The following is a 23,309-nucleotide window of genomic DNA, read 5'->3' as shown; positions in this document are numbered from 1 at the left end:
ATATAAAAACAAGTTGTCATTATTTCCCAAAATGTAATACCTCACACGTATCTGTGTTGACATTCATTTGCCAATAAAATGCCAATTCTTTTATAATAATAATCTTTATTGTGACAAGTAGGCTTACATTATCACTGCAATGAAGTTACTGTGAAAAGCCCCTAGTTGCCACATTCCAGCGCCTGTTTGGGTATACTGAGGGAGAATTCAGAATATCCAAATTACCTAACAGCACATCTTTCGGGACTTGTGGGAGGAAACCGGAGAACGTGCAGACCCCGCAGTCCGTGGCCCAAGCCGGGAATCGAACCTGGGACCCTGGGGCTGTGAAGCAACAGTGCTAACCACTGTGCTACCATGCCGCCCTGCACATTTATTGATATCTTGCAATTTGTTGCAGAACTCCTCAGTATTGACTACCTGCCACCAATTTGGGGTCACCTGCAAACTTAGAAATTATGTTTTAGACTGCTAAAGTCTAAGTCATGAATATAAGTCATAAACAGTGTTAGCTCCAGCACTGATCCTTGTGGAGCCCGTGTTCTATTTCTGTTACTTTGTATAGCCACTCAACACTCCAGCTATCCATTCTGCTACTTGTCCCCTGATTTCATTAGCTGTGATATTATTAATTGCTCTCTTATATGGTAAAGGCCTTTTTGGAAATCTAGATAAATTACATCCAGGACATAACTCTTGTCTACTTTCTCTCTTACTTCTTCAAAGAATTCAGGGGGTTGATCAAGTAAGACTTTCCCTTTTGAACTCCATGCTGACTGTTATATTATTTTGGTTTCTAGATGTTATCCTAAGGTGAAAACACTTTCACAATTGAAGGAGTTCCTTTGAACATTTCTTATCGCACTTAATCACGAGCATTTAATGTGGTACAGGAATAAAAATCATAGAAAAAGAAAGGGACATGGGAGAGTGAGAGATAGAGAAATAGAAACAGTGAGACATGGGAGGAGAGAAAGAGATGGAGGATGCGATGGGGGGGGGGGGGGGGGGGGGGGGGACACAGGTGACTAGAGGTAGATGAAGAGAAGACAAAACAGTTAAAGTGTGGGTAGACAGCTAGAGGCAGGGATGAAAGAGGCAAAGGAATCAAGGGAAAGAGATGGTAGGAGAGAGACAGATAAATAGCAAGAGAAACAGAAAACCAAATAGAACGTAACGAGATAAGGCAAAATTGCATTTAATAGACCATGATATGAAGGGCCGGTTAAATTGGAGTGGTGAACTCACCCATTGATTTGCTGCACCTATCTAGCTGACTCAAATTTTAAGTTCTTCAACGTCAGGGCGTTCACTGAAACCTGCTGGCCCCACATTGGGTCTTCTCTGCTCAAAACCCCCAGAATGCTGGGGACAATTCCCCTGGCCCTAATAGCTGCCCCCTGTCACTTGATCTTCAAACCCAGGCAGATGCTATCCACCAGCAGCATGCTAATGAGGCTGATCATTAAAATCATAGAATTTACAGTGCAGAAGGAGGCCATTCGGTCCATCAAGTCGACACTGGCCCTTGAAAGAACACCCTACTTAAGCCCAGTAACCCCACCTAACATTTGGACACTAAGGGGCAATTTAACATGGCCAGTCCATCTAACCTGCACATCTTTGGACTGTGGGAGGAAACCAGAGCACCCGGAGGAAACCCACGCAGACACGGGGAAAAAGTGCAAACTCCACACAGTCACCTGAGGCCGGAATTGAACCGGGATCCTGGAGCTGTGAGGCAACAGTGCTAACCACTGTGCCGCTGGCTAGCTGGCCTCTCTGCTAAGCCAGGCTAATCTAGTGAAAGAGGACAAAGAACAAAGAATACAGCACAGGAACAGGCCCATCGGCCCTCCAAGCCTGCGCCAACCATGGTACCTGCCTGAAGTAAAACCGTCTGCACTTACAGAGTCCGTATCCTTCCATTCCCACCCTATTCATATATTTGTCTCGATGTCCCTTAAATGCTGCTATCGTACCTGCTCCCACCACCTCCCCAGGCAGCGCATTCCATACATTTACCACCCTCTGTGTAAAATACTTGCCTCGCACATCTGCTCTAAACTTTTCCCCACGCTTTAAACCTACGTCCCCTAGAACTGGACTCTCCTACCGAGGAAAGAGCATCTAACTATCCACTCTGTCTATGCCACTCATAATCTTGTAGACTTCTATCATGTCGTCTCACAACCTCCGTTGTTCCAGTCAGAACAGACAGAGTTTATCTAACCTCTCCTCACCGCTAATGCCCTCCATACCAGGCAACATCCTAGTAAACCGCATCTACACTCTGTCCAAAGCATCCACGTCTTTCTGGTAGCATAGCGACCAGAATTGTACACAATATTTCAAATGAGGCCTTACTAAGGTCCTGTACATCTGCAACATGACTTGCCAATTTTAATGCCCCGACCGATGAAGGCCAGCATGCCGTATGCCTTCTTGACCACCTTATCCTCATGCGTTGCCACTTTTCAGTGATCGGTGACATGCAAGCCCAGATCTCTCTGCCTGTCAGTACTCGCAAGAGTTCTACCATTTACTGTATTTCTTGGTATGAAGCGATCCAGAAAAGCAGGATCATTTATCACAGAATTATCTAGTACAGAAGGGGCCATTTGGCCCATCGTGCACGTGCCAGTCTTGGGTGGAGCCATCAAATTAGTCTTGCTATTTCCCTTTGTAGATTTTTTCCTTTCAAGTTTGTGAAGTTACAAATAATGTTCTTGTCCAAAGTAAAAATAAAAATGCTTTATCTCCAGCTCTAAAACAATGTTCAAGTGCTGAGACCTCCCCAGGTCCTGCCCTCTCAATATTCTGTAGTACTGCATATCTACCACCAGAGGTCCCCATGGTAGCTCAACAGATAACTCACAATTTGCCCTGGTGGATGAAACCTGGTACTGCATAGTTTAAATTTCATCTGCAATCCTGGATCTTGGGCCTCGACAAATTTTGTATCCTTTTCACAAACTAACAATTAAAAGATAAACACACATGTTTGATGGTCACAGGCAGTACAGGCAGTTTGAAGGCAAAACATTTTCCGAGTATAATTTCCACATCTGGAAGTTATGAATTTCACTTATGGACGATTGCAAGTTACAATCTGCAACTACCAGTAAATGTTTAATTTATACTTCATGTTCAGTTATTCTAGGAATCTGTTTTCTCCTCTTCTCTCCCCCTCTTGCTGAGGTGCAATTCTTTGATGTGCACAGCTAGTTAGTAAGCGTCAGCGAGCAATTCAATCATGGGAGGAACAGTTGAGACCAAAGCTGCTCTTACCTAAAGTGCACACTATTTCCTAAATAACATCAGACTGAGAAACCTCTCATTACCTCTCAGGAGCAGAGAGGGTAAATGTAGCATTTCCTCTGGCCTAGGTCAGTTAACATCTCATTGGCCAGGCAATGAACCCAGGACTACTGTTCTGTTTGACTTAACCAGGCACAGGTTTAACCAAACTAGACCTCAAGTATAGTCACCCTGGCATTCTTAATGCTGATGTATGAAGTGGGGAGAATGGACTAGATGATTTTCCTAGACTCAACGAGGAGTTCTTGTGGTAGCCTACCCGTAAACACACAGAACACTAGCAAAGTACACCTCAGCTTCAAATGTTTTGTCATTATGTAGTTAAAATGATCACAATGATCAGGTACTACATTGTCTTAGTTTATTACACAAAAACCAATGAGGTGCATACTGTGAATAAAATTGTTTCCATAATGATCACATGACTCAATGTTCAGACTCGATGTGCTGAATAGCCTCCTTCTGCACTGTAAATTCTATCATCTGTGACAAATTTGAAATGTAAATTTTATACCAGCTGAAATCTTTGAATGAAGCACTGGATACACTGTATTGTTCTGATGAGACACAGGCTCATTGAAACACATCACAACAGGTCAGGGATCAAGAAAGATGGATTGGTTAATTACCCACACTGCAGCCACTGGAGAGATGGGATTTGTTCAAGGTCATTTTGCAGCTGATTTAAGCGGATTAATTTGGTGCTGGTTAGAGGTAGCGCTGATGTAAATGAGTTGTCGTGTTTCCATTTAATGAAGTACGTGTGTGTGTAATGTTAGCAATAACTAATGACAACAATTATGTGACTCACTGCCACTGATGCGATCGTAACAGAAGCTCTGAAATGAATGCAAATTCGCATTTTACCAGCATCTGTTTTATGTCGGGTGGGTTTTTAGCGAGTGTTCAGTTCCCTCATTCTCAGAAGTGCATTACTGGGCCCTATCTACCCCGCTCTGCTCTAAGGAGTCATGTGATGACTCACACGCCCTTTGAACCACTACAGTTAATCTCAAAATGACTGCTGCCCATAAACATTGAACACTTTTGTAAGGCATTCACCAGCTACTAATGATACTAGTACATTCCACCTCAAATTTCTTTCTCCTTTAACGTTGATATTTTGCTTGATGTAAGGGTGTGGTGTGCAAATCATTAATAACAAAAATTAACAATGCCTCCCTCATCTGAAATAGTGGCAGAGCTAAAATTAATAAAGAAACAAGGAATGTGGGGTGCTGGAGACAATACTAAAAGGAGAGAGAATTATAGTGTGATAATCCTCATGAGGACCACGAAGGATCACTTACTGATCTCCCCGTGGGGCTTGTGGAGTACAAGATCCCATGGTAACGGGTGGAGGCCCGTCCGGCTGGGTCTTGCTAGCAAGCCTTTTAAATACCATCCCAGACTCGGATTGGGAGTTCCTGTTAGTCCTGGCTGGGACACTAGTGTTGTACAAGTTAAAATAAATGTTATCTTCATGTCTCCTGGATGACTACAGATAGCATGTGTTGGGACTCTTATGTTACCTTCTAATAAGAATCGGTAGTCTGGTGGTTGGTGGGAGATGTCAAAAATATGACTTTACTGTTAATTATTCATTGCTATACAATTGAATAAGAACCAAATTAGAAAATCTCGCAACAAAAAAATCAAACAATGCAATAAAAAAGTCAAGCACATGGAAAAAAGCATAAAGCACAAAAGAAATGACTGTAAGCACAAACAGATAGATGATTCAAGAATTCAGGAACAAAGAACCTCGGCCACGAGGTTCTATTTTTAAGGGCATTCCTATCTCTAGTTTAACCCCTCATTTATGTTCATTGGCTTCTAATTTTCAGTTGAGACCTCCTGGTTTGCTCAAATGAATGTCTGTTACTCAGAGGATGATTTGTTAATCAAACATTGGACATTACTTAAGATTGACTAGTGCCTATCAAAACTAGCTTAGCTTCTGCGTGCGCAGTCTTAGGAAAGTACTGGATGTGTTTCCTCACATTTTGCTATGTTTCATAGCTTGGCAGAGACCTAGCTAAAATTGATTAGTTGATTAGACAGAGAACAATACATTCTCAGCTCTGAATACACTGGAATACAATGGTTAATTCATTATATGAGAAAATGACTTGGTCCCCACAGTCAAGACACTTTTAATATTTGCTTCTTTAGCTATATGCATTCAATTAGCCCCTCAGTATGTCTGAAAGCAATGTTTCCACATAGAAGGGTAACAGCCAATCACCTCTACCCTGAGCCCTGATGTGTATGCAGAATGGAGCAGAGGACAGGACTGAGGTCAACATCATGTACAAATTCTGAAGGGCGTGAAGTATCCATGCCTGTTTGCAGTTTGTTCAAAAGGCTCCATGAAACCCTCAAAGAATCTTGACATGTCTGTGTTGGGGCAAAAGGAAGCAACTCCTATCTTCCCAGCCTTAACTGGCCCCATCCCCAGGATGTGTGGCTGCGTCCGGAGAGTGGGTTGTAAATTTCCCCTACAATGTTGTGAATCCAAGCAATGTAGCCTCTAAGATGTGCATGTGTGGTGTGCAGCAATCTGGAATACACCCCACTTTGAAATAAACAGGCACTCACAAATTTTGACAGTTTGTCTGGAGACATTTTCGGACTAAAGTCAGTCATGACCATTAAAATATAAAGTTCCAGTGTACAAAAAGGTAGAGAAAGAACTTTGTAGACCAGCCAGCACAAAGAAAATTTAGAGAACATATTGGACCCAATCAATGCAGTTCACTCCCAAAACTGTTATTTGCAATAATGCAACTAGTAAGGGCACATTGCTTCCTTCTGCCTCCCTGACTTACCATCGTCTGGAAGCAGGAGTGGAGTTGAGTCAGGAACTGGGGCTTTCCAGGAGCAGCCAGAACTCTCTTCTCCACCATGGTGCATTCCACATCATCATCCTGGATCACCACATCCTTCTTCAGGATCTTGATAGCATAGAGCTCATCAGTGCCTTTCCTTTCAGCCAGCATCACCTGCGAGGCACAGAGAGAACATACAAACATCCTGAGTCCATGTTGGCACACTGCTGGTGAACACTACTTATGCTGGGGAATGAATTAAACACGGTTGCCAATTTCCTCCCTCCCTTCACCTTATCTCTGAATTCTGGACACCTGCTTACTGCTTGGTACTTACTGGCCATACTTCACTGTGGAGCTAAGCACTGGGTGTCTTCAGCATTGGAGGATATTACAACTGAGCTTGAATTTGTCTTTACTTAACATTTACAGATCCAAAACTTGGCAGAGTGGGTTTCTAAATTATAAAGCAGGAATCCTGACACATTTTTCGAGACAGGAGCACAGAGATCAACAGTAACATTTGCACTGCTGCCCCATCTCTCAATGAGGCTATTGCAGCACAAACCAAAGATCAAACCTGGGACTTGCTGTGTTGTGTGGCTTTGTGCTACACCAGGCCACACCTTTGACCCTTGAAATACTAAGGTGAGCTACATTGTCTGACCTTGGTAAGAAGGGTGTGGTAGATTGGAGCGTGTGGCATACCAAAACAGATGCCGGAAGTAACTTCACTGCAGTGTTAATGTAAGCCTACTTGTGACAATAAAGATTATTATTAGTAGTATACAACATAAACACAGAGGGCTTGCAGGGTAGTCTGATTCAAATGTAGAGGCTGGCTGGATTTCTGCTTTTGGAAAATGCAATTATAAACTCTTCCCTGGAATGCTGTGAACTGTTTACACCAATTCTTTGGAGTTTCCCCAGATTTTCCATTGGGGTTACAGTAATGAAATTCCCCTCGATTGCTTAGCCATCAGAAACACATTTATCTTTGAACTTTCTACTTTTCCAGCAGTACTGAATCTGTGAACATGGTCCCCACTAAATGCATTTCTTTACACTGGTGTTCCAGCTCTGTTACCAGCAACACATCACACTGCAATACTATAACACTGCCACAAAACATAATATAGCATTATATCAGCAACATGACATTGAACAACACAAAATACCAGTGACACAGCAACAAATAAAATGCAATAGAGCATCAAGCCAGCACAAAATAAAAGACATGACATAATAAAATGTAACATTATGTAACTACATACAAAAATGGACCACAAACACATCAACTAATACCACAATAAAATGACTAGAATATAACAGAATAAAATATTAAAACCTCACCATATGACACTAGAATACGAGACCAGGGATGTACTTCTGAGGCTGCATAAGGCTCTGGATCAGACCCCATTTAGAGTATTGTGAGCAGTTTTGGGCCCCATATCTAAGGAAGGATGTGCTGACCTTGGAAAGGGCCCAGAGGAGGTTCACAAGAATGATCCCTGGAATGAAGAACTTGTCGTATGAGGAATGTTTGAGGACTCTGGGTCTGTACTCGTTGGAGTTTAGAAGGATGAGAGGGGATCTTATTGAAACTTATAAGATACTGCGAAGCCTGGATAGAGTGGACGTGGTGAGGATGTTTCCACTTGTAGGAAAAACTAGAACCAGAGGACACCATCTCAGACTAAAGGGACAATCCTTTAAAACAGAGATGGGGAGCAATTTCTTCAACCAGAGGGTGGTGAATCTGTGGAATTCTTTGCCACAGAAGGCTGTGGAGGCCAATTTGTTGAGTGTCTTTAAGACAGATATAGATAGGTTCTTGATTAATAAGGGGATCAGGGGTTATGGGGAGAAAGCTGGAAAACGGGGATGAGAAAATATCAGCCATGATTGAATGGTGGAGCAGTCTCGATGGGCCGAGTGGCTTAATTCTGCTCCTATGTCTTATGGTCTTATGGCACATCATCAATGCTGATTCTCAGAATCTGGACCATTTGCCACACACATAGCCCCTCTTGCCCCTGCACATATCATATGTTTTTTTTCCATTTACTGTTACCATAGACCTTTTATGATAATGGAAGAATGTCTGTTGAGGATAGCATTGTAATTTGCAATGAGTTTCAGTGAATCCACAAGTTTGTTCTTGGGACAGTGCAGAGGGAGCTTTAGTCTGTGTCCAACCTGTGCTGTACCTGCCCTGGGAGTGTTTGGTGGGAAAGTGCAGAGGGAGCTTTATGCTGTGTGTAACCTGTGCTGTACCTGCCCTGGGAGTGTTTGGTGGGAAAGTGCAGAGGGAACTTTATTCTGTATTTCAACAACACTGCTCCTTTTAATTCATTCATTGGATGTGAATGCCACTGGCAAGGCTATTTATTGCTATTCCCTACACTACTGAATAGTTTGCTCGGCATTTCAGAAGCAGGTGGATTTCTACAATAATCCAATAGTTTCATGTGGTGGGATTTTCCGGTCACAACAAAGTCGCTGGACTCTTGAGCGGCGCTCTCCCCCACCACAACAGAACTGGAAAATTCCACCCAAGTCACCATTCCTGATATTAGCTGCTTGATTGAAATTTATTTAATTAACGGAATTTAAAATTTCCCAGCTGCATTGGTGAACGCTGGATTATTAGCTCAAGCCTCTGTATTACTAGTCCATGAACTTAACAACTATGCTACTGGACAATGCAATAGTACACCACAAATACATCAACCAATACAATAACACAAAATAACTAGAACATGCAGAATAAAACATTAATATCTGATATATGATCAATGTTGATACTCAGAATTTGGACCATTCATCTGTACTCTTGCTCCCACAGGGCTGCTTTGGGGACTGTTTGATGGGATAATGTGAAGGGAAAGTGTTTGAATGGAGATTCATGAGCAGGCCTCTCAGCATTTGGTGAGCCTGACTCAGGATCTTGCCTTGGCTGATGCGAAAGCTACCCCCAAATTAACCAAAGTGTCATTTAATTTTCCGTTTTATTCAACAAAATGATTCTGTCCAATTTGTGAGTATAATATCTCAGGATCATCAAATCTAAAAACCAAAGAATCTGGAAATTAACCAGACGATTGACTTGTTTGATTATAGGGCATCAGTAGGACATTTGGGAAAAGAGACTGGCAGGTAATGAAAATATATTCATATCTGGATCAGAGTTAATGAGATTTTAGAACAGAGAACCCTGAAGCTCCTCCTGGGCACACTACTGATTACAAACATCAATTCAGAGCCATCTGCTTGGAACAAATGCGGTGGATGTGAATGATAAACTTGAGGCCCAACTCTTGTTCATCCAATTTGGATTCATACCCTCAGGATGTGGAGTGAATGTCATGAATCCAGCTATCGATGCAGAATGTGTACCTCATTCCTCACAAAACGCATTGGAAAGATTCGGTGAAACTCCCCACGGTGCACAAAAGGAGGCACTTTTCTCTTACACATTAAAACCTGAGAATGTACAAATTACTTTCAGCTATGTCACTGCCTCACAGCCCTCTACCAATTCATTGGCTTAATCAATGTTGTATCTATTAAATGATAGGTGGTACATGCACCATGACTTTTCTCCATCATTTCCCATCTGCCATATTGAAGGTCAGACATGATTCAGTGGGTAGCAGATTTCTGTCCATATCGGGCATTAATGAAACAGGTGGATTTTTACAATAATCCAATGGTTTTGTGTGGTGGATATTCTGGTCCTAACAAAGTTGATGGACTCTTGAGCAGTGCTCTGCATTTTCTGAATCTCTCCCCCCACCTCCCCCCCCCCGCAACAGGACTGGAACATTTCACCCAAATCACCATTCCTGATATTAGCTGCTGGATTGAAACTTATTTAATTAACAGAATTTTAAATTTCCCAGCTGTATTGGTGAACGCTGGATTATTAGCTCAAGCTTCTGTATTACTAGTCCATGAACTTAATAATTATGCTACTGTACAATGCAATAGTACACCACACACATCAACCAATACAATAATACAACACAATAAAATAACTAGAACATACAGAATAAAACATTAAAACCTGATATATGACCAGAGTCAAAAGCTTGCGGTTTCCAGGCCGACACACTGGCTCAGTACTACAAGGGGGTTACACAGTCGGCGGTGCAGTCTTTTGGATGAGACGTTAGACTGAGGCCCTGTTGGCTCCCTCAGGTAGATGTAAAAGATTCCACGGCACTATTTGGAAGAGAAGCAGCAGGTTCTCCCAATTTTTGACCAAACATTTATCCCTCAACCAATCATCACTAAAACAAAAGATCTGACTCCTGCTACAATTTGGGAATGTTCCCCCCATTTGTAACGCATTGGGGAGAGCTTGTGCAAGTGTATATTGGACAGGTTACTTCCTAAATACAATAGAAACTGAACCAATGGTGCAGTGTAACTCTTACTTTCCCAAAGCTGCCCTTCCCCAGCACCATCAAGAAGTTGAAGTCAGCCAGCTTCATCCGATCCCGATTGCCATTGTTGTCAATTTTGGACCACGAGCTGGATCGTTTCTCCTCGGCTGCCTTAGAACCTGGCCCAATTCTGGCTCTCTGCAAATAAAATAAAACAGCAGCTAAAACTAAAGCTGTGGGAGGCACTTGGGATAGCCCATAGAGTGAGGGTGGCTATTACAGACTCCCAAATGTAGAAGCAGTTGGGTGTGGAGCCAGTATAGTGTGGGGGCAGGGGGGTCGCGAAGATGGAGACACAGGAGTGGACCACAAGGATGGAAGTACAAATGGGAGGCGTTGGAACAGAGCTCCAAGAACTGCTGGAAAGATACAGCCCAAGATATACTGGGGGAGGGGAATACTGTTACATTAGTGACCGGCACTGGGGGCATAGCCTCAGGATAGGAGGCACCATGGAAAATGCTGAAGATGGAGGATCAGGAGTGGGCTGGTAATGTGTGAAATGGTTTTGTAGTGCTGCATGGGATCCAAGGAGTACGAATGGCTGCGATCCCAGAAGTGACATTGGATGGGACGGCTGGGAGTCACTGGATGCGTTTGTGAAGAGATGCCATCAGTAGTTCCGAGATTAAGCTCCAGGAACGATGGGGAAGAGGACGCATGTCGAAAGAAATGCTGAGGATGTGGGGATACCGAGAGTGGTTAGAAACCATTGTGTGAGGATGCAAGATGTACACTGTTAAAGTTACCCCAGTGCAACACCACAGACAGCAGGGTTATGCAAGCAATAAAATCAAAAATAAAACAATGAATGTTGCACAACTCAATAAGAATAACATTTTTAAATTATCCAAAACCTTTGATCAGCATCCATCAGACAAGCTCAGCACTCAATGCTGTTTCTCTCCTTCGCAGAATTTGAGTAACATAAACAACAGTGTCATCTTCCTGAATGTTTTACAGGAATTCTTCCTCATTCTTCCAGCGGAGTGGGCAGAGAGGGGAGCGATTTTTGGAGGGGAGAGCTGGAAGGTAAGCTGCGTTTTTGATTTTTAAACTTACTTTTTGGAGCTTTTTTTTTCTCAGAACAGCAGGAAGTTGGCCGTGGGGAGACCTGGGAAGGTTTGTATTACCCAATAAATTTGAACGGTGAGGAAACCCGACACACTACACGTGTAGTGTCTCCCACCCTCCCTCCTCCTCTAACCTAAAAAAAACTCAGTTCTGTGAGCAGGTAAGCTATTTACTTTTTTTTTTCTTCTCTTTCTTTTTTATTGGGAGACTAAGTCGAGGCGATGGCAGCTAGGGCAGTGGAATGTTCCTCCTGCAGAATGTTCGAGGTAAGGGAGACCACCGGTGTCCTTCCTTCCTGACATCACCTGCGGGAAGTGCAGCCATCTCCAGCTCCTCACAGACCGTGTTAGGGAACTGGAGCTGGATGAACTGAGGATCATTCGGGAAGCTGAGGGGGTGATAGATAGAAGCTACAGGGACATAGTTACACCTGAGAACAAAGGTAGCTGGGTAACAGTTAGAGGTGGGAAGAGGAGGAAGCAGTTAATGCAGGGATCCCTGTGGTCGTTCCTCTCAACAATAAGTATACCGCTTTGGATACTGTTGGGGGGATTACCTAGCAGGGGTAGGCTGCAGTGACCGGGTCTCTGGCACGAGGTCTGGCTCTGGGGTACAGAAGGGAAGGGGGGAGGTAGGAGAGCACTATTTATAGGGGACTCAATAGTTAGGGGTACAGAAAGGCGGTTCTGTGGGCACAGGCGAGACTCTCGGATGGTTTGTTGCTTCCCGGGTGCCAGGGTCCATGACGTCTCGGATCGTGTCTTCAGGATCCTTAAGGGGGAGGGGGAGCAGCCAGAAGTCGTGGTGCACATTGATGTAGGTAGGAAAAGGGGTGTGGATGTAATAAACTAGTTTAGGGAGTTAGGCTGGAAGTTAAAAGCCAGCAGACAGAGTTGTCATCTCTGGTTTGTTGCCGGTGCCACGTGATAGCGAGGCTAGGAATAGGGAGAGTGCGCAGTGGAACACTTGGCTGCAGGAATGCTGTAGGAGGGAGGGCTTCAGGTATTTGGATAATTGGAGCGCATTCTGGGGAAGGTGGGACCTGTACAAGCAGGATAGGTTGCATCTGAACCAGAGGGGCACTAATATCCTGGGAGGGAGGTTTTATAGTACCCTTCGGGAGGGTTTAAACTAATTTGGCAGGGGAATGGGAACCGGATCTGGAGTCCAGCAACTAAGGTAGCCGATGTTCAGGACACCCAAGCGTGTAGTGAGGTAGTGGGGAAGGTAACACTGACAAAGGAGAGTAACTTGCAGGCACGGAGATGGGTTGAAGTGTGTATACTTCAACACAAGAAGCATCAGGAATAAGGTGGGTGAACTTAAGGCATGGATCGATACTTGGGACTACGATGTTGTGGCCATCACGGAAACTTGGAAAGAAGAGGGGCAGAAATGGTTATAGATGTTTCAATAAGATTAGGAAGGGTGGTAAAAGAGGTGGGGGTGGCATTGTTAATTATAGATAGTATAACAGCTGCAGAAAGGCAGTTCGAGGAGGATCTGCCCACTGAGATAGTATGGGTTGAAGTCAGAAATAGGAAAGGAGCAGTCACCTTGTTGGGAGTTTTCTATAGGCCCCACAATAGCAGCAGAAATGTGGAGGAACAGATTGGGAAACAGATTTTGGAAAGGTGCAGAAGTCACAGGGTAGTAGTCATGGGTGACTTCAACTTCCCAAATATTGAGTGGAAACTCTTTAGATCAAATAGTTTGGATGGGGTGGTGTTTGTGCAGTGTGTCCAGGAAGCTTTTCCAACACAGTATGTAGATTGTCCGACCAGAGGGGAGGCCATATTGGATTTGGTACTTGGTAATGAACCAGAGCAAGTGATAGATTTGTTAGTGAGGAGCACTTTGGAGATAGTGACCACAATTCTGTGACTTTCACTTTAGTAATGGAGAGGGATAGGTTCGTGCAACAGGGCAAGGTTTACAATTGGGAAAAGGGTAAATACGATGCTGTCAGACAAGAACTGAAGTGCATAAGTTGGGAACGTAGGCTGTCAGGGAAGGACACAATTGAAATGTGGAACTTGTTCAAGGAACAGATACTACGTGTCCTTGATATGTATGTCTCTGTCAGGCAGGGAAGAGATGGTTGAGTGAGGGAACCATGGTTGACGAGAGGTTGAATGTCTTGTTAAGAGGAAGAAGGAGACTTATGTAAGGCTGAGGAAACAAGGTTCAAACAAGGCGCTGGAGTGATACAAGATAGCCAGGCGAGAACTGAAGAAGGGGATTAGGAGAGCTAAGAGAGGGCATGAACAATCTTTGGTGGGTAGGATCAAGGAAAACCCCAAGGCCTTTTACACATATGTGAAAAATATGAGAATGACTAGAGCGAGGGTAGGTCCGACCAAGGACAGTAGCGGGAGATTGTGTATTGAGTCTGAAGAGATAGGAGAGGTCTTGAACGAGTACTTGTCTTCCGTATTTACGAATGTGAGGGGCCATATTGTTGGAGACGACAGTGTGAAACAGACTGGGAAGCTCGAGGAGATACTTGTTAGGAAGGAAGATGTGTTGGGCATTTTGAAAAACTTGAGGATAGACAAGTCCCCCGGGCCTGACGGGATATATCCAAGGATTCTATGGGAAGCAAGAGCCGTTGGCAATGATCTTTTCGTCCTCACTGTCAACAGGGGTGGTATCAGGGGATTGGAGAGTGGCGAATGTCGTGCCCCTGTTCAGAAAAGGGAATAGGGATAACCCTGGGAATTACAGGCCAGTTCGTCTTACTTCGGCGGTAGGCAAAGTAATGGAAAGGGTACTGAGGGATAGGATTTCTGAGCATCTGGAAAGACACTGCTTGATTAGGGATAGTCAACACGGATTTATGAGGGGTAGGTCTTGCCTCACAAGTCTTATTGAATTCTTTGAGGAGGTGACCAAGCATGTGGATGAAGGTAAATCAGTGGAAGTAGTGTACATGGATTTTAGTAAGGCATTTGATAAGGTTCCCCATGGTAGGCTTATGCAGAAAACAAGGAGGCATGGGATAGTGGGAAATTTGGCCAGTTGGATAACGAACTGGCTAACCGATAGAAGTCAGAGAGTGGTGGTGGATGGCAAATATTCAGCCTGGTGCCCAGTTACCAGTGGAGTACCGCAGGGATCAGTTCTGGGTCCTCTGCTGTTTGTGATTTTCATTAATGACTTGGATGAGGGAGTTGAAGGGTGGGTCAGTAAATTTGCAGACGATACGAAGATTGGTGGAATTTTGGATAGTGAGGAGGGTTGTTGTCGGCTGCAAAGAGACATAGATAGGATGCAGAGCTGGGCTGAGAAGTGGCAGATGGAGTTTAACCCTGAAAAGTGTGAGGTTGTCCATTTTGGAAGGACAAATATGAATGCGGAATACAGGGTTAACGGTAGGGTACTTGGCAATATGGAGGAGCAGATAGATCTTGCGGTCTATGTTCATAGATCTTTGAAAGTTGCCACTCAAGTGGATAGAGCTGTGAAGAAGGCCTATGGTGTGCTAGCATTCATTAGCAGAGGGATTGAATTTAAGAACCGTGAGGTGCTGATGCAGCTGTACAAAACCTTGGTAAGGCCACATTTGGAGTACTGTGTGCAGTTCTGGTCGCCTCATTTTAGGGAGGATGTGGAAGCTTTGGAAAAGGTGCAAAGGAGATTTACCAGGATGTTGCCTGGAATGGAGAGTAGGTCTTACGAGGAAAGGTTGAGGCTGCTAGGCCTTTTCTCATTAGAATGGAAAAGGATGAGGGGAGACTTGATAAGAGGTTTATAAGATGATCAGGGGAATAAATAGAGTAGACAGTCAGAGACGTTTTCCCCCGGGTAGAACAAACCATTACAAGGGGACATAAATTTAAGGTGAATGGTGGAAGATATAGGGGGGGATGTCAGAGGTAGGTTCTTTACCCAGAGAGTAGTGGGGGCATGGAATGCACTGCCTGTGGAAGTAGTTGAGTCGGAAACATTAGGGACCTTCAAGAGGCTATTGGATAGGTTCATGGATTACAGTAGAATGATGGGGTGTAGATTAATTTGTTCTTAATCTAGGACAAAAGTTTGGCACAACATCGTGGGCCGAAGGGCCTGTTCTGTGCTGTATTTTCTATTTTCTATGAACAGGATTCCAGCCTCCAACTCACTCTTCAAGTATCCATTATTCTAAATGGAAGCACCTGACCCTGCAAATAGATTCCAGCATTTAATTCACTTCCAGGTATTTGTTATTCTATACATAAACTTTGCTGTAGTATTTCCGCAGCAGTGTGGTTCATATGGAGTGATAGATACAGTGGACTGTCAGGCTGAAGAATAATATCCTCACCTCTAATGAATAGAATTATTTGCATTGTCCCAACATTCCTGTCCCTTTGAATTGAGTACAGTCAGTTATCAGCAAGCAGCCAGCAGCAATCACGGAGCAACACCAGGGTAAATGAGAAGTGTGAGGCAGCAAGTACAGCAAATAAAGGTTACTTAGCAGACTGATAGACAGAGATGGGTGATGTGTGTGCAGACAGAATTTCAATTAATTGTATAGATAAATGCCGCAGGCCGCAAAATCCATTTGTCTGAAGTACTGACAATAAATGCTGCTCCTCTGGGTCATTCATTGGACAAACAGTCCATCATCAGCATTTTCGTACATTATAAATAACACAGGAAAGAATAACTTTAAACTGCTTGCAACATACACATTTTAAGAAGGGTTCTTTTCAAATGTCCCACTGATCCTTCTGGTCTTGAAATCCAACATCCTGCATGGTTTCCCTAGTGTCTCATATTTCCCACGTAATATATTGACAGTCCAACTTTGAACACCCATCAAACAGTTCAGTGAGAGTTATAGGTGGGAATGTAATTGAGAGGCACCTGTGGCCTATGTGTAAAATAATGGATACCCAGGAGTGAGTTACAGGCTGGAATCTAATTGATGGATTTGGCATGAGTTACAGGCTGAATGTTAAGATTGTGTACTTACATAATTCTCCATTTGCAAGACGGTCAGCTCTCTCTGCCTGTGTTAGTTATTTATTGTATGTTGTTAAAAGAACCACTTCATCCAGCTATCCTGAATCTGATTTGTCCTGAGACTTACCTCAAACTTCTGCCTGAGCTCCTCATTTCCTTCAGAGTCCTCTTCCGGTGGCACTGGCACATTGTAATATTCACCTTCCTCCTGGCTCAGCAACTTGTACCTGTGTAAGAGGGAATTTAGTTTCTTTTTGGAACTGGCTGCATATTTTTGAAGCATTCGCAATCCTGCAATCTCAGCTTTTGAAATATTTCATAGTGTGTGAAGGCAAATTCATATCTTGAATGTAAAACATTTAGTATTAATGCAATATTTCCTGATTGTGACTTTGGAGGCGATTTAACGAAAAAAACAACTGAGACCATTCTGGGCGGGATGCAACAGGAACGACTACGCTATTGAACGACATACGGTGCGAGTCAATGGAAAGATTTCGAAGTGAATTTGTGACGGGTTTTCAGGGAACCCGCTCTGCTGGCGGGTTCCCCACCACTATCCAAGGACATCTGGTCACTTTTTTAAAACTCTGGTTCCACCAGTTTCGCCCACACTTAGGGTGCGTTCCACCGGCCGCGTTGCACTCTTGCTCGAGCGCAGTGTGGCTGGTGAATCCCAGGAGAGGCCTCTTACGGGATTCCTGGCAGCCTTCATGCCTCGCGGGATCCACCCAAGTCCCGCGAGGTATCGGAGTCAGGATCCCACCCAAAAGGAGCAGGGCAAAACGGCACGTGCCAAAGTCGGTTTAAAACGGACTTCAGCAAATTTTACCGGCCTCCCAGGATCTACCGGCCTCCCCAGGAAAGCCGCAGCCAGATGCCATTCAGCACTGGTCCACACAAACGTGGACCAGGCGGAATGGCACCTGGGGGGTCGCCTTGGCTATCGAGATCCCTGGGGGATCAGGGTCAGTGCAGGGTAGCTCCCTGGCCCTCCCCCTGGAACGTGGGCACCTTAGCACTGCCACCCTGGGACTGCCAAGGTGCCCAGGTGACACTGCCAAGCTGGCAAGAACACTGCCAGCGTGGCAGTGCATGGGTGCCCGAGTGCCAGAGTGGCACTGCCAAGGTTCGGGGCCGAGGCGGGCCATGGCCGTAAAAGAAGGATGGATGGGGGTATGAATGGTTTTGGGGGGGGGGGGGTACCTGAAGAGTGGGGACCCTCAGGGACCCCATAGCGAGGTGTCCCCACTTGGGGGAAGTGCCCTTATGTGTGAGGGGTGACTTTACTCATGGTGGGGAGTATGGGGGACCCACAAGCTCACTTAGAGATCGGAGCACCCTTTCAAAATGGTGGCTCGATCTTGGGGTTCAGCTCCTATTATGGGCCAGGGCTTTGAGAACACCAAAGTATATCATGGAGTTCACCTGACCTACAACTTTTAATAGATTTTGGTTATGGGGAGCACAAGGCCCACATTACAGGTGTAATGCAACAGAGATCTAAAGTATTTTAAAAACAAAACAATGTTTTTTCTATGAATCCGGTTAACATTTTATAAACACACAGTAAACATCTTATCAACTACCAACACTGATAACTCCCCAAAAAGATACAGTACTCTATAGGTAACCCTTAGTAACTTTCCGAACAACATCCATAAGTCAAAAAACCCTTTTTAACAAAGACAGTAGGTTTGAATTCTCTACAGAAACAGGTATTACTTTGAAATCATCAAGTGATCTGGAAACATTCTTTCGAGAGAGACAGAGATATTCACCTTTTTGTTTGAATGCAGCTCTCCAACTGAAAACGAAACTAAAACACAGAGCCAAAAAGAGCTTCCAACTCAAAATGAAAGTAAAAAGCAAAATCACATTCTAGCTCCACCCACACAATGACATCACTGCAGCCATTTGATAAAACACACTTTTCTTAAAGGGACATTCACATGACACTTCCCAGTGCTGAAAAAAAATTGTCGATTCTCCGGAAAAATTTCTAAATTCATTTATGCCGAGTTTTTCAGGGAGTTTCCCATTCAGCCCATCAAGACTACACAAACCCTCTGAAAGAGCACCCTACAGGCCCACTCACGCACCCTATCCATGTAACCTCATTACCCCACCTACCGAACAATTTCGCATAGCCAATCCACCTAACCTGCATATCTTTGGACGGTGAGATGAAACCAGAGCACCTGGAAAAAACCCACGTAGACACGGGGAGAACATGTAAACTCCACACAGACAGTCACCTGAGGTTGGAATTGATCCCGGGCCCCTGGTGCTGTGAGGCAGCAGTGCTAACCACTGTGCCACCACTTAATTAATGTGAAAGTGCTCAGAAATATTCAACTGACATAGGCATCAAAAATTATATAGCTCTTAAGCAAAATCATTTCTGATCATTGAGCATCATTTTTTTGCCTTCAAAGCACTCAGAAGTACTCAACTGACTTCAAAAGTGATAATAAATTATTCTTCAATGTGATACCCCCATGAGATCCACCCGATTGACCTCCCGTGGGGCTCGTGGAATACGAGCTCCTTGCTGAGGGGCGGAGGCCTGAGAGTGGGACTGGTTAAAATCTGCCAATGAAGGACGACCAGGAAGGGAACCGGCATTTTCTGATGGCTCCGGCTGGGACTATTTGTACTCCCCGTCACTTTGCGGCTTGAATTGACTTTTGGAATAAAACAATCTGCTTTGAACCTCTTTGGAACTCTTGTGATTGTAACTGTCATAAACAAGTTCTAGTGATCACAACCGAATTTGACCAAGTTTCAGGCATCAGTTGATATAAACAATATCATACCATGGATTTTTTGAATTCCCAGCTGATGCAGTCTGTTATGCATGCATTGTGTAGATTGCATTCATCCAGAGCCCATTGAGGCACACTATAATTTCCGGGCTTTGGTTCAAGTGGGACTGCCGGAGGTTGCAGTGCTATTGTGACCCACCATGGCAGTGAATGTCTCAGCATTAACTACTTTTGGTAAAGGAAACTCAATGGGAAAAGCCATTGACAAAGATAGACCTCACTGAAATTAGGTTCTTGAGAGGCAACACCCCAAGATTAACACTGCCACCATCACAGCCACATTAATTCTCTATTATTTCAAAGTTAATTCGGGGATATAGATAATAGAATTTGGGTAAATAGAATTGAGCTTGAAGATCAGCCATGACGTAACTGAATTTCAGAACAGGCTTTTGAGGGCTGAATGTTCTCCTCCAATGCTAGGAACCAAAAAGGTGACTGCAAAATAACCTTGCCCCGGACTATGGCCGGTGTGGTTAAACCATTCTTTCTTAACTTCCAGTGGCAGCCATGCACGAGGCAGTTTTTTTGTCCTTTTCCCTGTTTGTTGGACAGATGTTTTGGTGGAAAAAGGTGTAGAGGTGGTCGAGGGAAGTTAAACTCCACTGGTGTGGCTGGTGGATGGATCCACGGACCAGAAGTGGGTCGAGAAGAAGGGAGCTGTTAGAGCAAGAAATTCTTTGTGCGCCACAGGTGAAGATGATGGAGGGTAAAGGGTCAGCCCTGCCTGCGCAGTGGTCAACAAAGCAGCTGGTGGACCTCTTAAATGAGATGTTCACCTGGCAGAGGAGCGAAGTCCAGGAGGACCTAGCCAAGGCAGTGGAACCACTACAAGCTGGAATTGATTGGGTGGAACAGATGCTGGAGTACTATGGCCAGGCTATTCAGAAGGTGGAGGAGGCGGTGGGAGAGCACGAGGGGCAGCTTGCCTCGTTGGCGGCAAAGATTGGAATGATGCGCGAGACCCATTAGCGGCTAAAGGACAAAAGGCGGAGGATCTGGAGAACCACACTTGGAGGCAAAACCTAAGAATTGTGGGATGCCTGAGAACATCAAGGGAGCGGATGCTGGCTCATATTTAGCCAAGATGTTGGAGAAGCTAATGGGGGAGTGGGCCTTTGACCGACTCCTGGAGGTCGACTGGGCGTATTGGGTGCTGATGAGGAAGCCGCATGCAAATGAGCTGCCGAGGTCGATGGTGGTATGGCTCCACCGATTCTGCGACAAGGAGAAGACATAGCGGTGGGCAAGGCAGACGAGGTGGTACACCGCGGAAGGTAATGAGCTCCGGGTGTACCAGGACTTGGGCACAGAACTGGCGAAGAGGGGAGCCGGGTTTAATCGAGTGAAGGCTGCCATCTTTAAGGGGGTGAAGTTTGGGATGCTGTACCCGACCTGCCTCTGGGTGACTCACAGCGGCCGATTATTTTGGTACACCAGAGGAGTCGATGGAGTTTGAAAGGAAAATGGACTGGCAGGAGGTGGTGTACATTGAACTGTGGAGGTGTGAGGAGATGTTGGTTTTTTTTTCTGCCTTCTTCGTTTTTGTTGCCTTTTATTTGTTGATTATGGGAAAACCTCTTTTTTGAGAGGTCTTGTTGGGTTCTGTGGCGGGGTCTTTGGGAAACATGGAGGATGAGTGCACCTTTTTCTTATTTGATTGTTGTTTTTGATATGGAGGTGTGAGAGCGGCGGGTGGTGAATCAGTGAGGCCTCGGAGGTTTGGCACCATGTGCGGGGTGTGCCAGGCTAGCTGGGCAGGCTAGCTAAAGCCAGGGCAGTGGGGGGTGAGCAGGTGTTAGTGCAGCAGAGGGAGATGGGATTATTGTTCTGCTTGGGGGGGGGGGGGGGGGAGAGAAGAGGGGATGGGGGCTGCTGACAAAGGAGTGGTTGCTGTGGCACAGAAAGAATGGAGGTGGTGACAACAGATATCTGAGGATGGGCCTGGAGGATTGCATCATACGGGCTGGGGGCTGGCCCAAGAATGGATATTGTGGACTGGCGGCGGGTGGGGGGTGACCAGGTTGGTCACATGGACTGTGAGCGGGCTGAATGGGCCAGTCAAACGGTTGCGTGTGTTTGCTCACTTGAGGAGCTTGAACGCAAACATGACCTGTTTGCAAAAAACGCACTTGAAGGTCGGGGATCAGACTAGACTAAGGAAAGGGTGCATTGGGCATGTCTTTCATTCGGGATTAGATATGAAGACGCGGGGATGGCAATGCTGATAAACAAATGGGTGGCCTTTGAGGTGGGGATCATGGGAGGGAATTTTAACACAGTCATTGAGCGAGGGATGGACTGGTCAAACCAGAGGTCGGGGAGGGTGTCGGCGGTGGCGAAGGAGAGGAAGGGTTTCATGGAGTGCAAGGGGTGGAGGGGGTAGATTGGTGGAGGTGTCGGAGGTTGAGTGCGAAGAAGTTTTTGTACTTCTCCCATGTGCACAGGGTGTACTTGCGGATTGATTATTTTAGACCATAAGACCAGTAAGCATTGCGCAGGTCAAGGACACACAGCCTGAGTGAGAGAGATACAGACCGAGTGAGAATTTGGTAATTTGGTGCAGTGAGGTAATTCGGTGAAGAGTGGGAGAAGGTGCTTTTTCCCTACTGTTTTGTTCTCTCTCTTTCTTCGGGCCTAATTTCGGGAGCCGTTCGGAGGAGGAGGAGCAGTCTCTGTGAGTATAAAAACCTTACGGAAACTTCCTGTTTTCCAGTTTGTTTCCCAAAAGTGACGTCAGAGGGAAGCTGTGATCTGAGTGGTTGATAGCAAATCTGCCGCAAATTTTAAAAAAAACACAGCTAAACTCATAAACTTAAATTAAACTAATTAATTAATTAGTGATGGCTGGTCAGGTGATGTGCTTGAGCTGCTTGATGTGGGAGCTGGCAGATCCCATTGCGAGCTGCAGCGACCACATCTGCAGTAAGTGTTGGCTGCTCGAAGAGCTCCGGCTCAGAGTTGATGAGCTGGAGTCTGAGCTTCAAACACTGAGGCACATCCGGGAGGGGGAGACTTACCTGGACACTGTGTTTCAGGAGGCAGTCACACCTGTCAGAGTAAGTAGTTTAAATCCTGCCAGTGGCCAGGGACAGCAGGGTGTGACTGCAAGTCAGGCAGGTAAAGGGAACCAGCAGTCAGGAACTCAGGAGCCTCAGCCCTTGACTCTGTCCAACAGGTATGAGGCACTTGCTCCCTGTGTGGATGGCGAACAGGGCTGCAGGAAGGATCAGTCAGCTGACCAAGGCACCATGGTTCAGCAGGCCATTCAAGGGGAGGGAGTAAATAGGCAAGTTGTAGTTGTAGGGGATTCTATTATCAGGGGGATAGATAGTATCCTTTGTGAGCAGGATAAAGAGTCCCGCATGGTATGTTGCCTGCCCGGTGCTAGGGTTCGGGACATCTCTGACCGGCTTGAAAGGATGCTGGAGAGGGAGGGGGAGGATCCAGTTGTTGTGGTCCATGTCGGTACCAACAACATAGGCAAGTCTAGGAAAGAGGACCTGTTTAGAGATTATAAAGAGCTAGGATTCAAATTAAAAAACAGGTCCTCAAGGGTCATAATCTCCGGATTACTGCCCGAGCCACGTGCAAATTGGCATAGGGAGGCAAGAATAAGGGAAGTTAACACGTGGCTGAAAGAGTGGTGTGGGAAAGGGGGGTTCCTTTTCATGGGACACTGGCATCAGTTTTGGGACAGGGGGGACCTATACCGTTGGGATGGTCTCCACCTGAACCGAGCTGGGACCAGTGTTCTGGCGAAAAGAATAAATAGGGTGGTCAATAGGACTTGAAACTAAAGATTGGGGGGGGAAGGGAAAGTCAGGGAACCAAGAAGTGACGTAATC

General features: G+C 45.2%; 1 protein-coding gene across 2 annotated transcripts in view; it reads right to left on the bottom strand.

The window, feature by feature from the left end:
• Positions 1–23,309, bottom strand: part of LOC140394174 (protein kinase C beta type) — a 531,938-nt gene that overhangs the window by 91,965 nt on the left and 416,664 nt on the right. For both annotated transcript variants that reach the window (XM_072481123.1, XM_072481121.1), the window contains exons 8-10: positions 16,761–16,860; positions 10,598–10,744; positions 6,153–6,326 (exon numbers count right to left, since the gene is read on the bottom strand). In XM_072481123.1, the coding sequence (XP_072337224.1) occupies positions 6,153–6,326; positions 10,598–10,744; positions 16,761–16,860 (421 nt within the window). The remainder of the gene's footprint in view (positions 1–6,152; positions 6,327–10,597; positions 10,745–16,760; positions 16,861–23,309) is intronic.

Source organism: Scyliorhinus torazame, chromosome 17 (assembly GCF_047496885.1).
Source record: "Scyliorhinus torazame isolate Kashiwa2021f chromosome 17, sScyTor2.1, whole genome shotgun sequence".
NCBI classification, from domain to species: domain Eukaryota; kingdom Metazoa; phylum Chordata; class Chondrichthyes; order Carcharhiniformes; family Scyliorhinidae; genus Scyliorhinus; species Scyliorhinus torazame.
Note: the sequence above shows the minus strand (reverse complement) of the source record. Positions and strands in the feature narration are given on the sequence as shown.